This window comes from Amblyomma mixtum, chromosome 1 (genome assembly GCF_055824585.1).
Source record: "Amblyomma mixtum isolate Tamu chromosome 1, ASM5582458v1, whole genome shotgun sequence".
Taxonomy (NCBI): domain Eukaryota; kingdom Metazoa; phylum Arthropoda; class Arachnida; order Ixodida; family Ixodidae; genus Amblyomma; species Amblyomma mixtum.
In genome coordinates, this window is record NC_143012.1 from 84,609,787 (window position 1) to 84,628,087 (window position 18,301).

At 51.5% G+C, this 18,301-nt stretch overlaps 1 protein-coding gene across 4 annotated transcripts in view; it reads left to right on the top strand.

Moving 5' to 3' along the window:
* The window catches only part of LOC149367053 (uncharacterized), a 44,554-nt gene extending 26,911 nt beyond the window's left edge, over positions 1-17,643 (top strand). For 2 of the 4 annotated variants that reach the window (XM_089553875.1, XM_089553870.1), the window contains exons 2-3: positions 12,534-12,824; positions 17,343-17,643. In XM_089553875.1, the coding sequence (XP_089410001.1) occupies positions 12,543-12,824; positions 17,343-17,531 (471 nt within the window). In that variant the 5' untranslated portion in view covers positions 12,534-12,542 and the 3' untranslated portion in view covers positions 17,532-17,643. Of the gene's footprint in view, positions 1-11,199; positions 11,296-11,757; positions 12,051-12,533; positions 12,825-17,342 lie in introns of those variants that run through there. The other 2 variants (XM_089553862.1, XM_089553880.1) reach the window with 2 other exon arrangements.
* The last annotated feature ends 658 nt before the right edge of the window (positions 17,644-18,301 follow it).

The window sequence follows — 18,301 nt, forward strand, 5'->3', positions numbered from 1 at the left end:
GCCATAGTAGTGAAGACGCGACGACACACGACGCCAATAAAAGGTTTTACTCTTCCGAAATGCCATTAAAAAACCTCTTAAAGTATCTAAACAACAACATTTTTTTTTGAAAACATATTTACTTTTAAAAGTGCGCCTGTTAATTACGAAATATTAGTTTTTTTAGTGTTCATCACTTGGCCAATAGGAAAGCCAGTCATGTCTTATTTTAGGCAAACTTTGCACTTAAATGATTTTCTGCTCGTTTGTTGCAATCATTAGACAAGATATTGAATGTTAGGACGTTTGTAGCTATCAAACAGCTTTATTTTTTTATTATTTTTTGGCCAAAAGTTACAGTTCCGCAACAAGTAGCTCACCGCCCCATGATGCTTTGAGCGCCCATGGTGGCTGAGGTGGTCACGTGGGGTCTCCATGCAAACTCCCATAGACGGCTTGCCAGCTTTCCCTCTAGGTAATAGTAAGAAACTCTATGGCGCCCGCCCGTTACAAAGGGAAGGCTACATCATCATCATCATCATCATCTACGCGCGCTCCTGCAGCGCCGGGACCAATCAGCGCTGCTCACAGCGGTATGCGGGCTCCCGGTATTCCGCATATGTCACATTTCTGCTTTGCAGCGAGATATTCCTTTACAACCTATTTTCGATTATGCATTTCAGTAGGCCCTTTACCCAGACACATGAATCAGGCTAGTTGTACACTTCAGCTGAAAGTAGGCAGGTAAAATATTTTGTTTTCTTGACATGCTCTGTTCGCGTTTCATTCCGGCCTGAGTGTACACGGTATGCTAAAGGTGTCTATTTGCGAGAACTTCGTTGACGACTTCGAGAACGAGATCCATTGTAATGCTGGCAAAACGCCGGTGCAAACGTAAACGAAGCGACGGCCGCAATAGCCGATAGATGCCTTCAACGTGCGGCCGGCGGTAGCTTTCTTTTCGGCTGCTGCTGGGCCGCACTGCTGGCCACCAGAAATCACGGAGTCTCTGTTACGTCATGTGCATGTCATGTTTCACGCCACTTAGTCCTGCGTCGTCATAGGAGAATCCCAAGTTTGAATCAGAGCGGCGGGAAAAACTTTTTCAACTTCGAATCCAAATTTCTTAGAAATAAATGCATCTTTCGCTGCCGGCCAAGTGGCAACAAAGCCATGACATGCCGAACTATCGGATTTTGCTATAAAAAATATATTAATATAGAGGTCTCCTCACTGTCCCTTTAAGCTCCGCCTTTAAGGGTATGACACAATAGCGTTGATGGGTTAATTCCCATATATGCAGAATTGACCATTCTCTGTACGTTACATTCATTGATCCCTGGGAGTCCTCATACCCGTCCTGGCACAGCGAGGCATGCAGTGGTTAAGCGATGCGCCACTGCCCTGCGATGGCAGGAGTTCTCAGCGGTGGTCCTTGCGTGGCCCAGGTTGCAGTTCGCGAGCAACCGATGATTAGTTTTAACCAGATGATGAATTATTGTAACGATTAAGCGTTCATAAATTAATCAGTAATTAAATGAAATTGATGGATTAGCGCTCACTAATTTTATTAAATAAACAATAAAATTCGATAACAACCCATTAAATCACAAAAATGATTGAGTAAAAAATGTGCCGAATCGATTATTTATCTCAATTATTAAATTACTTGTCACATCACATTCAGTGGCAATGTAATTTATGAATTACTCAGTTAGTTAATTAGTCAATTAAATCAATAGTTAAATAATTAATTAGTACTTTTGTATTCTTACTAGACGCTCTAGCAACCGGACCCACGTTTTCAGATGTGGTATAACCAAAGTTAGAGCGAAAACACGACTTAGAAACGGCAAAGGCGTAAAGAAAAACCCGCAGCAACATAATCGGCAGCAGCAAGAGAAATGCTTTCGCACTACTGCACCTAAGCAGACGTAAGTGCACCCCTGGAATTTTTTCTTATTGCGAAAGCGTGGCTCCAGCATCATCATCATCATAATCAGCCTGACTACTCCCACTGCATGACAAAGGCCTCTCCCATGTCTCTTCAATTAACCTTGTCTTTTGCCAGTTGCACCCACCGTGTCCCCGCAAACTTCCTAATCTCATCCGCCCACCTAATTTTCTGCCGCCCCCTACTACGCTTGCCTTCTCTTGGAATCCACTCCGTTACCCTTAAAAACCAGCGGTTATTTTGCCTACGCATTGCATGCCCTGTCCAAGCCCACTTCTTCCTCTTGATTTCAACTAGGATGTTATTAACCCGCGTTTGTTCTCTCAATCACTCCGCCCGATTCCGATATCTCAACGTTACCCCTATCATTTTTCTTTCCATAGCTCGCTGCGTTGTCCTTAACCTAGGATGAACCCTCTTTGTAAGCCTCCACGTTTCTGCCCCATAGGTGAGTACCGGTAAGATGCAGCCGTTGTACACTTTTCTCTGGAGGGATATTGGCAAACTGCCATTCGTTATCTGAGAGAACCTGCTAGCATAAGCATTATTTACAGATACACACGCCGGCTGTTGGGCGGTGGCGCCCCCCTACGAGGCGGCGCTGGGGGGTGGCGAGGAGGCCTCGGCCAACTCTTCGTACTGGCCGTCGGGCGACGAGGAGGTGGTGCAGTCGGTTAACGACGGCCGGGGTGTCGGGGGCCGGCCCACGACGGGCTTGAGATTCAGCGGGTCCACCTCGGGGTCCAGGTCGGTGGCGATGACAAGCCGCTTGCCGTCATCGAACGATACCGACCGACACTGGCGGCCCGCGGGGTGGCGCTCGTGCTTGGCCATCGGCGATGCCTGAGAAGAGGAACCACGTGACATCTGAAGGCGCTTACTCTCACCACAGTGCGCTGCGCTACCTGACTGTACGAAGCCACACGTCAACGTTTCAGTCCCACGCAGCAAGATTCCTGCCACCACGCGTATGCAGCGACAACTGCTAGAAGACCACGTCCTTCCCACAGACCTTCCAAGGGACAAGGTCTCGCACTGACCGCTGCATCATCAGTGTGTGGAACAGGAACAAGAACTTCAGTAGAGTTAGTTGCTGGGCTAGTTAGTATTCTCTAATTAAGTTCATAGTAAACAGCGCAAAGGCTCAAGGCCAAACAAAGAAAGGGAGAAGAAGGACAGGAAGGAAGATGAACACAGCGCTGTGTTCGTCTTCCTTCCTGTCCTTTTCCTCCTTTTCTTTCTTTGGCCTTGTACCTTTGCGCTGTTTACTAAGAGCTTAATCAGGGAAAATAAACATTCCGAAGCAACCAGAGGTCTCAGACTCGGTGATGACACACACACCGTCAGCCTGAGAAACTTCTTCAGGCGGTTCTCGGCCACTGAAGATACAAGACGCCGTTAAATTCAAGATCATGCATTCAGCACCTAGCAAGACTAGACCAACGACAAGACCGACAGCAGACCCGAACTATGGCCGTGTTACACTACCCCAATACCCTCGAATTTATGCAGTGTGTTTCACGTAAGAGTTTACGCAATTTGCAAAATTGTGTTTTTGAGTTAGAAGAGTGCCTTTTTCGACATAGCATTGTCAGCGGTGTAGTACACCAGAATACACCTAGGACGTTCTAACTAGCAGGCTGGTTAACTAATATGGAATAGTTAACTTTTCTAGTAACATGTAGCCAAATTTCGAAAACGCGGTTACCATCGGAGCTGTGGCCCAATATATTTTGGTTATCTCGACGAGTTAAGTGCACTGGAGAGGTTGCTTTGCCTGCAAGCTTCTCGAAAGCGAATCCACTTCGGCGTGATATAGCCAAAATCTGTTGAGCCACAGCGTCGAGGGTAAGCGCATTTTCGAAATTCTAAAAGCTGGTATGGTTATTACTTACGGTGAGCAACACGTCTCCAAATAATTAAGGAGCCTAAGTGTAGTAAACTATTCAATGTAAGTTTACCGGCCTGCTAGCACGTGTATTCTGTCGTACTTCACCGGTGACAATGCTATGCCAAAAAAAATGCCTGTGGTTTAGCTCTGGTTAAACCTCGTAGGTAGCGAGAGCGGTCTACGTCCGTCGCGGATTCACTGTCGGAGGCTAAGCGATCTCGTCTAGCCGCGTCCCCATTTCGTTCCCACGCAGTAGTCTCTGGCTTCTTTCAGCCTAGCCGACTCATCGCTCTCCATAACGGCTCGCCTCCCGCTACGCCGAACCGTATATATATGCACACTGCGACACCCCCTCTCCCTCTACTACGCATGCGCACAACTGGCGAGGCGAGCGGCGTTTTCTCCACGACGAGCGCAACGGCGGAGTGACGTCATGCCAGATGGCGCGCCGAGCGGCGGCGCCCGACAGCTGCGGCGGTTGCTAGGCAACGGCTCAAGGTCGGTGCGACCACGGCCGAAGCCGCTGGCGTAGTGTAGCTCTCGCTACAAAAAAAAAGCGCTGTTCAAACTCAAAAAGCCTGTTTTTAAAAATTGAGTAAAATTTTAGGTGAAGCACCCTGCATAACAGATTAGTGTACACACCTCCATTTCCATGAGCAGGGCCGCAGCGTTGGCCAGGACGCCCGCCTCTGAGCCTGCGCTGGGGGGTCGCGAGTAGCCCTCTCCCGATTCGTCGTACTGGCCGTCGGGCGAAGAGGTGGTGCAGTCGGTTCGTGACGGCCGGGGTGTCGGAGGCCGTCCCAAGGTGGGCTTCAGCTTGAGCGGGTCCACCTCGGGGTCGAGGTCGGTGGCGATGACACGCCGCTTGCCATCGTCGAACGTTACCGACCGACACTGACGGCCAGGGGGGTGGCGCTCGTGCATGGCCAATGAGAAAGGATCTGCATGCACATCATCATCATTATCAGCCTGACTACGCCCACTGCAGGGCAAAGGTCTCTTCCATGTCTCTCCAATTAACCTTGTCCTTCGCCAGTTGCGGCCACCGTATCCCCACAAACTTCTTAATCTCATCCGCCCCACCTAACTTTCTGCCGCCCCCTGCTACGCTTGCCTTCTCTTGGAATCCACTCCGTTACACTTGAGGACCAGCGGTTATCTTGCCTTCGCATGACATGCCCTGCCCAAGCCCATTTCTTCCCCTTGAATCCGACTAGGATGTCATTAACCCGCGTTTGTTCCCTAACCCACATCGCTCGCTTCCGATCTCTTAACATTACACCTATCATGTACACCGAGGGACAGCTGATGTACTAAAATAAAGGCGCACAGACGGCAGCCATGTATTCATGGCCGTCTTACGAGGCAACGCAAGGTTACCCTAAAAGTCTTCATCTGACAACCCACTAGAATCTATGAGGAATATCGCCCGCTCCCTGAAAGGAATTTACGGTTAGCAAGCGGAACACATCCACAGGCTTAAGCGAGGACCTCACGACTCAGCTTGACTGCTGCACGCAGCAACGGCGGGCAACAGTGGGCCAAGTGATGTATCGTGAGTTATCACCCTAATCGACCCTCAAGCTGGCCGCGCGAAGCCTGAATGGGGCGGTTCCAAAGGCAATCCTTGTATGTCCCTTTCCCGGATCGTAACACGCCTGGACATCGCCGTGCAGCTACAGGAGTGCGGCACAAATGATTGTCTGCCAATCGGTGCACTACCACTCACGTTCTCCAGCCATGTCTGGACCAGGTCAGCCGTGTGGACGGGTGTTCGGTGCCTGCGTTCGGCCGTGGAATGCTCGGGGCTGCTGCCGATGGCCATCGGCTTCCCCGTGACCGGACCGCCCACTGCTGGACGCGCTGGTGTGCGCTGCGTGCGCCACGAGGAACCAAACATAGCTGGGCTCGCGCTGGTGCATTACGCCGATAGCCAGGCCGCTGCCTGCTAGAATAGAAGCGCACCCTTATTTAACCCATTTCTGCCCTGGGGCCGTCAGGTAACACCAGAACGCAGATTTTCTTCTAGAGACTCAGTAACGATAGAATAAAGCAATTCATATTTATTGGGATAACTCCTTCCCGGTTTCTGTTGCGGTCGGCATCCCTGTTCTCAGATTTCTCCGGAGCTGTGCGGTACAAGGAAGAAGAAAATGCAGCAGGATGCCACTACACCTTGGCCAATCCCCCCATGTGGGTATGTGCCATTCTTAAGAGGAAGAAGAAGAAGAAGACGAAGCAAGGATGATGTGGGTGGTCACCGACAAACCTATGTGACTCATGCGGGGACATAAAATCTGTGGGCCATTTCCTTCTCTACTGTCCAAAGTTCGCACTTCAGAGAAAGATTTACCTGGAGGTCCCTCTCTCCAGGTTAGGGCTCCCGTTATCTTTGCCAGTGTTGTTATCGTTCAGAGCGAGCGCCAAAGGATTGGCATTGGGTTCAATTTGTGGGAATCTCCATGATTACATAACAGCAACTGGTAGGTTGATTTGCTAACTCCTTTAAAAGTCTTGAAGTTTTTTTTATTATTCTCGCCAAAATGTTCTTTGTTATTTCACTTAAAATAATATATTCTCCTGTCGTTTTTCATGAATACATTTTTCAAAATTCACGTTTGGCTCCGATATTTTGTCGTAATCCTATGAAAATTTCCTTATTTATACCACTATACCTTGGCCAATCCCTCCGCGTGGGTATGTGCCATTTTCATATGGTGAAGAAGAAGAAGAAGAAGAAGAAGGTTCTTTTGGCTCTCCTCACTGAACCCTGGCCTATCCCCCGTCGTGGGTATGCGTCATGTCACTAAGGAAACAACAACAACAAGAAGAAGGGGAGATACTGCAAATATTTAAATTCCTTTCTCGCTAGCCTTTCCCTCTTTTCCGCATACTCAGTCAGTTAGGCATCACTATCCCTGCAAACAGTTCGTCACTAGGAACATTTCCCACCCACATTCACATTTGAATGTATGCCATACCATTACCTAGGAACATGCACCCCCACCGTGACCAGGGTCGCAGGAAGGCCCGCGCGGCAGCGCTGCACAAATGTTACGGGGATGAGCCCGATGCTGTTCGAGTGGATGCCGCCTGCAATGAGCACGGAGCCATTGCGGTTGTCCACAACCAGCACATAGCACCCCTAACTTTCGAGCTTCCTTCAGGCACCACTTCTGAGGAAGCCGAGGAGACCGCTATAGCCATTGCTCTGGCATACACAGACACCCGTTACATTGTTAGTGACTAAAATCACCATTATAAATTTTACCAGGGGCAGGGTTCATCCCCCTGCACAATGCCTGCTTGCACATGCCCCCCCCCCCCCCCCCCCCCACCTCCCTCGATGCGCTGAGCTCATCTGGGTGCCTGCGCACTCGGGAAATCCTGGCAGGGTGGTGGGGGATATTTGGCCCCTCGCGAAATTGCGAACGGCGAATTTTGAGTCGCTGAAAATAATAGCGGTGGTATAAGCAAGAGCTAAGGCTATTGCCGCCTCCTCCGCGATCTCGGAGGAGCTTGTTTTGGTAGTCGTGGCTACGAGCAGTCATTCGGGCCCATCCACCGCCACCAATGCGTAGGCCTTGTTGTGTTGGTACTCGGCAGCATCCACGTACACCGCTCCCGAGTGCTGTCCGTACTTTTCATGCAGTGCTTGTGCTCTGGCCAGACGACGGCCCTTGTGGTGCACGGGATGCATGTTCTTGGGGAGTGGTTTTATGAGTAGGTTCTTCCTGATATGTTTCGGTAGCTGAGTTTTCGCGTCTCCTCTCGGAGGTGCGTTGCCCAGGGAGACAATGGCTCTACCCGCAGTAGTTCGAGCGAGTCTCTCCGCTTGTGTCGTGAGGTGTGCCTCGCAGAGTTCATCGAGCGTGTTGTGTAGCCCTTAGAGACCCTCTGTTGACGTGTAACGCGCAAGGGCGTAGGCGGGGGGGGGGGGGGGTGCTTATGGGGCTTCCCCCCCCCCCCCCCCCCCCCCCCCCCCCCGAAATTTTTTCGAACTGTCATTCTGGATTTTGCCACCTAAGTCTTTTTCAGACTAGACAAGACATTTTGGCGCGAACATTGCTAACTCGGTTGGATTTCGGTGCAACGCCCATGCACCTGAAGTCACGTAACGCAAAGAGCCCTGTCCTAGCGGAAACTTTTCAAGGGCCTATCGACGGCAAGCTATGGCAAGCGGGCTCGCCGCGGCATCTCGCGGCGGCCGTGGAGTCTACGGAGCCACGCATTTCAATTCCGAAACTTAATGGGCACAAAGTTCCCATAAACTTTTGACGTGAAAGCTGCACTGACACTTCAAAATTCGTACTTTAGATTTCCAAATATTGAGCTTCAATTAATTTAATATTCTTAGAAACTTTTGAGCCGAAGTTGCACTGACTTTTTTAATCTCGTACATCGGACCGTACAATGAGACAAGCCAAATGAACACACTATTAGACAAGTTGACAAAGCACGCAGTGAGGTCCGATGAGACGGAGCGTTGTTGTGCCGTCATGCCACAGGAGAGAATATTATCCATTTTATCTTCGCACTTCTAACGTATATTTTGCAAAATTTCTCGTGTATGCATGTGGTCGCTGTTGCAACTAAAATGTTGGTGCAATTACTCGCAACACATGACCGGTGACAGCTGCTGCTGCGCAGTACACTTGACCGAAGGACAGCGTCAGTGAGATTTTTCTTTGTACAAAGATGTAAAGGTTCTTGAGCGATAAAGATTCACTAAAATATGTGTCCTCTATACTTGCTCATATCATGGCCTTTACGTTTTTCATATCAGCGGCATGCACCGCTTTGATGGTTTCGGACTGATATAGTTCTAGACTTCGAGTGATATTTTCTTTACTTTGCAAGTACACAAAAACATAGACGCATTGGTATCAGTTATGTCTGCCACAATTTTTAAGACATGCGAATATATGCTTTTTTTTTTAAAAAAACGTATTTCACTTGTATAGACAGTGCGTAGCGTTAACTGATGCACAATAGCATTGTCAAGGGTAATGCGTTTATTGTTCTTGCGTTTGACCCGTCCACAATTCTTTGAGGAGGCCGCGCTGCAACATGAGCAAACCCCCCCCCCGAACAAAATTTCTGGCTACGCCACTGGTAACGCGGTAGACCGAGGGTGGTCTTGTACGCTTGTCTGATGATACTATCGATTTTATGCTTCTCCGCTGCATAGAGGCGGAGGTAGGGGACTGAGTATACGACTCTGTTTAGAACGAAGGCCTGAACCAGACGACAAAGATCCTTTTCCTTGACTCCGCGTCTGCTGTTGGCTATTCGTCTGATCAGCCTCGTCGTCATACTGACAGCAGATTTGGCTTTGTCATTAGTTTCGGTGTTTTTGCCGAAACTCAACCACCGCAGCTTGACTACTACTACCGAGCTGCCTGCTCTTTACTCATACTCGGCAACAACCCCCAACAGCGTGGGGTACCTTCATTGACTGCTGCGCTGCAGTACAAGTCATCGCGCATTTAGGTGCATCTCGTCTTAGACTTGAAAAGGCAGCACACCGAGGCCTGCGAGCTACGGCACCATGTTGTGCTTAAGTGGTTACCCGCTCTCTGTGCAGCCTCGCAGTCTACGATCAGGGTGACCGCGCAGCGGAAGCAGCGCATGACGACACCTGCGTGTTGCTACCCATTCCCTTTTCCCGTAGTGATAGGGCCAGACTTGTGGCTGCTGAATCCTGGCTGACGCAATGCTCTCTGTGGTGGTATCCACAGCGTCATTACAGACCCCTCCTTCGTATCGACCCCACTTGCGAATTTCGCATGCCACGCAGTTTGGATAGGCGTGACCGTAATTCAATTGCATCTATCGAATTATCTTGGACATTGCTTTCATTAAAATCTTTCTTCATAAAACATGTGGTGTGCGCGAAGATCTTAAACACTTGATCTGCCTCTACCAAATTTTCAATAATAATCGCAAGGCGTTGTTAAATAATTTATGACTCCATCAGGACGGCCCTCTACGCCAGGAGCATGTCCTTGGACCCGAACGATGTGGCTGCGGCTGCGTGTGGGACAAAGGCATTACTCTAAAGGTTTTTCTAAGCGGGTTTCATGATACCCTTTTGATTATCCTGTATGCTTGTGTGTGCTTAAGTGTTCTGTGTGCTTTATTTCACATTTCACCTTTTCTTTTCACCATTTTCCCCCTCTTTTTCACCCTCTTCCTTCACCCTCATCTGGAGTAGCATGCTAAGCTATCAACCAGGCAGCCCTCTCCTGAATTAATTAAAATCTCTCTTTTTGATTGGTTGCTTTGCTTTCGCACTACGCGCCCGGCCCAAACCCATTTCTTCCTCTTGATTTCGACTAGGATGTCAATAACCCGAGTTTGTTCCCTCACCCAGTCTGCTCTCTACCTGTCTCTTAACTGCACCTATCATTATTACACACATCACTTTACTTTATGTAGCGTGCTGGGTTGCACTGAATTTAGGTCGAGCCCTTTTCCTTAGCCTCCACGCTTCAGCTCCATAGCCGAGTACCGGTAAGATACACTTTTCACTTAATGGATATTGGTAAACTGTCATTCATGATAGTTCTTGCCAAATGCGCTCCAATCCATTCTTATTCTTCTATTTATTTTACTCCGGTGACCGTGGTAGTTGTGAGCAAGGAAGGTCGTTCGTAACACATTCAAGTCTCAGCAGAAAAAAAGGAAAGGCTAGAAAGAAATTAAAATATTTGCAGTACCTTGAATTCTTCATCCATGTCTTTCCTTCTTACAGCTCAGGAGAAATGTGAGAACAGTGATGCCGGTAGCAACAGTAATTATCTCAATAAATATCAATAGCTTTATCTATCGTCACTGATCAGCGAGCAGAAAATTTGTGTCCCGATGTCAACTGACGCCACCAGGGCCGAAAGGGTTCAAATAAGTCCTTCAGACATGTCAGTTGCGCGACACACACACACACACACACACACACACACACACACACACACACACACACACACACACACACACACACACACACACACACACACACGCGCGCGCACGCATACGCACACGCACACGCACACACGCACGCACACAAGACAGGGTACGGGACGAGCGCAATCGCGAAGCACACACACACACGACAGGGTACATGTGTGTGTGTGTGTGTATTTCGCGCAACTACCATGTATGAAGTATTGAACCAACTAGACCGACAACGCGTTCTACTTGGTTTAAATAAGGGTCCACTGCTTATTCTTGCAAGCAGCGGCCTGGCTGTCAGTGACATCCTCCAGCGATCATCATCATTCGAGCGGGCGCGAGCCCGGCTATTATTGGCTGCTCGTGGCGCGCTGCAGCGAACGCCAGCGCGCGCAGCAGCGGCGGCCCCGTCACGGGGAGGCCGATGGCCATCGGCAGCAGCCCCGAGCATTCCACGGCCGAACGCAGACACCCACGATCCGTCCACACAGCTCACCTGGTCCAGACATGGCTGGAGAACGTGAGTGGCGATGCACCAATTGGCGGACAATCATTCGTGCTGCGCTTTTGTAGCTGCACGTCAAAGGACAGACGCGTTACGATCGAACTCGCGCTAGGCGTCGACAGTGCTACTTCCCGGGATGGCTTCTGGAACCACCCGATTCACACATTGCACTGCCAGCTTGTGAAGCGTGAGGGTCGACTGGGGTGATAAAGTACGACGTACGTCATCTTGGCCCACTGATGCGCCCCGTTGCTGCGGGGTGCAGTCCAGCTGAGCTGCAAGATCTTCGCTTCCTTCGAGGGAGCGGGCAGCATTCCTGGAAGATTCTAGCGGGTTGTCTGGTGAAGACAGCTAGTGCGATGTGTGCCCCGTACCACAAACAGCCTCATCTGCATTGCTTCGTGAGGCGGCCATGAATACATGGCTACCGTCTTTGCGCCTTTTTAGTTCATCAGCTTTCGCCTGGTGTGCATGCAGATGCTTTTTCAATGGCCGTGCACGAGCCCCACCCGGGTCGCCAGTTCCGGTCGGTGTCGTTCGACGACGGCAAGCGGCGTGTCATCGCCACCGACCTCGACCCCGAGGTGGACCCGCTCAAGCTGAAGCCCATCGTGGGCCGGCCTCCGACACCCCGGCCGTCGTTAACCGACTGCACCACCTCCTCGTCGCCCGACGGCCAGTACGAAGAGTTGGCCGAGGCCTCCTCGCGACCCCCCAGCGCTGGCTCAGAGGCGGGCGTCTCGGCCGCCGCTCTGAGCATGGAAATGGAGGTGTGTACGGTAATCTAATAAAGTCAAGGATGCCGCTTTCTATCGGCGCAAAGTAACAAGTCTGTAGTTCGGTTCTGCAGCTGGTCTTAAAGTTTGCCCAGTCTTGGTAGTGGGTGAATGCGTGACCTTGAATGTAACGACGTCTTTTCTCTTCAGCGGCCGAGAATCGCCGGATGAAGTGTCTCATGCTGACGGTGTCTCTTTCACTACCTAGTCTGGGACGTCTGGTTGCTTCGGGCTGTCGCTTGTTCCTGCTCCACACACTGATGATGCAGGGGTCAGTGCGAGACCTTGTGCCTTGGAAGGTCTGAGGGAAGAATGTGGTCTTCTAGCAGTTGCCACTGCATATGTGTGGCGGCAGGAACCCTCTCGTTGCGTAGGACTGAAACGTTGACATTTGACTTCGTGCGGTCAGGTAGCGCAGCGCACTGTGGCGAGAGTAAGCGCCTTCAGACCTCACGCGGTGGCGGCTCCTCTGCGCAGGTGTCACCGATGGCCATGCCCGAGCGCCACCCCCCTAGCCGCCAGTGTCGCTCGGTATCTTTCGATGACGGCAAGCGGCTTGTCATCGCCACCGACCTCGACCCCGAGGTGGACCCGCTGAATCTGAAGCCCATAGTGGGCCGGCCCCCGACACCCCGGCCGTCGCGAACCGACTGCACCACCTCCTCGTCGCCCGACGGCCAGTACGAAGAGTTGGTCGAGGCCTCTTCCCGATCCCCCAGTGCAACCGCGGAGGCGGGCGTCTCGGCTTCCGCCGCCGGCCAGCAACCGGTGTGTATCTCTGTCTCTAAACTATCCTTCATGTCAGCGGGCATCACGTGGCAATATAATAAGGCGCTGACGACGGGCTCACAGCCTTTACCCAAGCAGCACGGTTATCGGCTTCATATTGGAAATGTATTGGTCCTATACAAAGGACCACAGTGAAACCATCCATTTCTAATACTGGGCCGATTACCTGAGCTGTTTGGGACGATGCCAAAGGCTCAGCGCAACGAGAAACGAGTGAAGCAGTTTCAATGTGGAAGAAGTTCTCTGTGCCGCGTCACCATAACCTGGCCATCGATTAGGGTAGACGCAGGGCCTCAAAAGAAGAAAAATGGAGGGGAACTCGTCATTTTGCCGCGGGAACTCGATCTGCACGTTCCGAGCATTCTTAGAAACTTCGACTTATTGCCCTGCGTGGCCGATTTCCCTGATGAAATCGAATTAATGTCCGGCTCCCGCCTTTTTTTTTAATTCTCCCCGTACGGTGGGCGGAGTCGACCAACGCGTGGAGTGCCTTTCAGCCAGTCCCATGGCGGCATGCCGCTCTGCCTTCGGCGGAGTAATATGTAGTAATCCGTAGAAGCAAATAGTCCGCGCGTATTTTAATTTATGCGGGCTTATTTTGCGGCTATATTATCTACGAATGAAACTATTTATTCACGGAAACCTAAAACAAAATAAATCGAAAGCAAAGCCTCCAAGGAGCTGGCTGAAAGGCACTCCACGCGTTGGTCGACTCCGCCCACCGCACGGGGAGAATTCAAAAAATAAAAGCGGGAGCCGGACGTTGATTCGATTTAATTAGGGAAATCGGCCGCACAGGGCAATAAGTGGAAGTTTCTAAGGATGCTTGGAACGTGTAGATCGAGTTCCCGTGGCAAAAAGACGAGTTCAGATTCCTCTTCAGTGCACCTTTGATGATATGGCTTGGGCAGGGCATGTAATGCGAAGGCAGGATAACCGCTGGTCTTTAAGAATAACGGAGTGGATTCCAAGAGAAGGCAAGTGTAGCAGGGGGCGGCAGAAAGTTAGGTGGGCGGATAAGATTAAGAAATCTGCGGGAATACGGGGGCCGCAACTGGCGAAGGACAGGGTTAATTGGAGAGATATGGGAGAGGCCTTTGCCCTGCAGTGGGCTTAGTCAGGCTGATGATGATGCGATAGCGTTAATGAATTAATACCCATATATGGAGCTTGCACGAACGCCGGTGGCGCTATGCATTCCGGGTAATCCGCCTTCTTGCTGTCTTCGGCAGCAGGGGGGGGGTGGGGGAATCTGACTGTGCTCTCTGCTCGTGCCCCCCCCCCCCCCCCCGCCACCGGATACGGGCCGGTGTAGTTTCGGCTGCTAGGCTCTGTTCCAGTGCAATTCCAGCAGTGGGGATGGGACTGCCGGGACCGATCCTCTGGGGATGCGAAACCCCATGGGAATGGCAGCGACTCCCAGACGACTGTGAGGGCCAGTCGCGCGCGTGAGGTCCGATGCCTGAGCGGAGGCAGGCCTGGGTTTATACTAAGGTTGGATCTACGAAATCCGGCCCGGAAGGCATGTCAAAAGAGCGAAAGGTTTCAAATACATGCTACTTCCCTCCGCACGCGCCGGTTTCTGGTTCCGGAGAAACCAGGTCCGCGCGGGGGTTTACAGTAGCCAGGCACTGAACCGACACCTCGGGGAAGCGGCCTCACGGCCGGCCGCAGGGCTGTCATGGCCTTTGCGGGACGCTGAGGGACGGGGATGGAGTACGACTGTCAGTCCGGTGACTCCGGCGATGTGGTGGAGTAACGACGGAGTAGGCCCGGTCCTCTCACCCTAAGACCCGTTCTTGGTTTGTCGCCCGGTCGCCCGGCCTTGAACACTCGCTCCTCAGTAGGAGACGAGCAAGCTAGGGGAGGAAATAAGTGCATGGATGGATGGTAGGAAGCACAGATGGGTCCTCCGGGGGTGTCAGGTCCGAGGCCGAGGGCCGGTGGTGCCGTGTAGGCTGACGAACTGGGGCCTCTACTGGCCGGACCTATCACATATGCTTCCGGAGTCTGAAAAACCGTGAAAAGCCCTCCTTGGTTGTTAGCCGGCATGTTGGAAACAAACCCAGTCGTGGAGGGGCCCTTGAGTAGCTGCTGACCCCGTGTTAAATTTTCCTGTCTTCGGCGGTCGGAGCCCGTTTCGTATGGTGGGTGGTCGGGCACCCCGTGAGTGGGGCCGCACCATTGGGTAATCTCGACGCTCTCCCTGTCTTGGCCAGGCAGGCCAGAAATGGAGTCGAGACAATTGAAGGATCAGAACAAGAACCTCGCTGTCCCCATTCCCCTTTTATGTCCCATTTCCCTTTCCGCTACTTCCCAGGGGAGATCGCTGGGTCGCTATAGTAGTATTCCTTTATTGATTTCTTTCCACCTTCGGGTGGTGAAATTACAATTGCCTACGGGCCAATTCATTTATTTTGATTGGCTTGAATCCGCGATACAGTTGTGGTGCGGGAGAGGCCCATTTTCTTATTAATTTATTATGCCTCGAACTACAATTTATCTTAGGCAGCAGTCGGCGCCGCACAGGCAGGCTTCAGTGAACTGACCGAGAGCCGCGCCGTCTTCGATAGTCAATCAAGCAAACACGGGGTTGCTCGTGTGCCATTTCTGCGCGTGTGGAAGATGTGAGCAGTTTCTGTGCCCGATTGCTGCGTGCAGCTTCACCCGAAAGATCGGGCGCGCTATGAGGAAAAGGCAAAGCCGTGCAGCGTGGACCCATTCACACTACGCGCCGACGTGTGCGCTATTGATTTGGACACGTGGCCGCCCGTCGACGTCGTCCGCAGTCCTGAATTTCTAGTTCGGAGAACAAGTTTTGTCATTCGGACACTGAAGCAAAATCTTAAAATTGAACAAAAACGCTGAAAATCGGTTCTCGGAGTGTGATTTCACCGAAATCTAGTCGTCACTTCGCATATTTTTCTGCAGATGTTTTTATTTTCGATGTTATATGAGCGCGTGCCAAACCCTCCAAGCCGGCGCGAGGTGAAGAGCGTGACGTCATAACATCCTCGTCCGACAGGCAACCGGTCGCTTCACTCGAAGCGCGATGTCGCACTGCAGTTTGGTTAGACCAAGCGATAAGGCTCCCAACGTCCGATGCTGCCGACGCAAAACCGGCAAAACCCGCGAGTAGCGATGGCAGTCGTGCTCCTGCGGGAACAGTGGGCACGCGGGTGTTAAGACGTCTTGTCGCAGCTTCCACAAGCGGCCGCCAGGTGCAACGATACGACAATAAATCGCGAAAAAAACGTGCTTTCCTCCTTTTTTCGCTAAAATGCTTGTCGAATATATCAGTTTTAACAGTCAAGCTCTTGTTTACATGTAAAAGAGCAGCTACAAAAGTTTGGTTCAGTATCCATTAAGGCCAATGAAGCTTTGAAGGCCATAGCACCATAGCAGCATGAGTCGCTTTGCGACGTTAAACCCCATAAACCATAAACCATTCTCACAAGTGGATGCGAATGGAAGCCATGCGTGAAAACGGTCACAACCGAGACCAGGCTCCTCAAAGCACAGGCAAGGGCTAAGATACAAATTCTTTTTGTTGCCGTTGTGATTTATGCCCCGGCGAACCACTCGCAAAGTCTGAACAAGCAACACGTGTGCGTGTGGGTCCTCGCGAAAAGCGACGGCGACATTTCCTCAGCACACTGCATCTGCATGGCCGGCAACGGCGAAGCCTGATCGCATGTTGCTGCCCTGCTTTTTTATGTAGTATGGCTTGCGCGTACGTCAAAAAAGTCTATAGGCAGCCCTAACACCTGGCTCCCGACCACCAATGGGATCGTGCTTTGCAACAATGATATAGCGACTTTATTTGGGGGTTTCAAGACATAGCGCAGGTGCAACGATGGGGCCCTGTCGGGGTTGAATGTTCTCGCCAGTTGATCCGGCAAATGTACGCGCGTAACCAAAGATGGTTAGTGTCGGCAGGAATTCGCAACTTTTAAGTACAGTCTTTGTCAAAAGTAACCAGGCTGCATGGTTTGCTTCTTAGTCGTATATTAAAGCTATTATACCAGCCCTCAAGCTCTGAATCTCTGCATGCCCCGCCGCGGTGGCTCAGTGGTTATGGTGCTCGGCTGCTGGCCCGAAAGACGCGGGTTCGATCCCGGCCGCGGCGGATGAATTTCGATGTAGGCGAAGTTCTTGAGGCCCGTGTGCTGTGCGATGTCAGTGCACGTTAAAGATCCCCAGATGGCCGGAATTTCCCTAGCCCTCCACTACGGCGTCCTTCATAGCCTCAGTTGCTATGTAACGTTAAAGCCCAATAAACCAATAAACCAAATCTGAATCTGTATGGTAAGGAGAACCCGTGTCCTCACCGTCAAAGAACTCTTTCCTCCTCTGTTTGAGGCAACCACTGGTTTTCTTCTATCATTTTTAGTTCCCGAGTTAAACGCGTGTGACACGCTTTGTTAACGGACGGACGACAGTATGAGCCATTGAAGGCTTTCGCCTCAAAAGTGGAAGCTGGTTCTTGCCCCGCAGGACAATTCCCTGGACCCGGAGTTGCTGATGGCTCGCCTGACCCTCGAGTGCGACTCCCCGGCGGACAAGGACCGGGCGGCGGCCGAGACGGCGCTGCAGCACGGAGAGGGCCACAGGGACGACGAGAGGAACGCGGTGGCCAGACCGGCCGGCGACGAACTGACCAGCGAGGGCGGAGGCAGCGCGTGACGCAGCGACGCCACCCGTTCGGCGGCGTCTCTGCAGGCCGCCAATAAAGGCCCGCGTGCTCCTAACTTTAAATTTAGGGCGGGTAAATTTACTAAGTAGTAATTAAACCAGTACAAAAGCCAAACTTTGGTTGTATGCTTTCTTGTTTGTTTGGTTTATTAGTTCAATGTCCCAAAGCGACTCAGGCTATGAGGGACGCCGTAGTGGAGGGCTACGGAAATTTCGACCACCTGGGGTTCTTCAACGTGCACTAGAAATCGTACAGCACGTGGGCCTCTAGAATTTCGCCTCCATCGAAATTCTGCCGCCGCGGCCGGGATCGAACCCGCGCCTTTCGGGTCAGCAGCCGAGCGCACTAACCACTGAGCCAACTCGGCGGCTCAAGATATCTATGAATGTAGAAAATGCTGTGTTTTGTTGTGACTGAGAGAAGGATGAAAACAAAATTGCACGGGCCTGCCTACTGGCTCGAGCAAAGCCACCACCGGTGCCTCGTGCAGATAGAGGAGAGTTGAGAGATCAGAGGAAAGAGAAAAAGGAAAGAAAAAGACGCGCGTCGCAGCAGGTTATCCATTAGCTTGGTACCAATTTGCCTTCTTTGGGCTCTCCTCACTGAACCCTGGCCAATCCCCCGTCGTGGGTATGTGCCATGCCACCAAGGCAACAACAACAACAACAACAACTGCGTCCGCCGGTGCGGGCGCTGCTGAAAAAAACAGATAAGCGGCCGAAGCCGCGCTCGCCGAAGCGAGGGCAGATACTCGGTATTC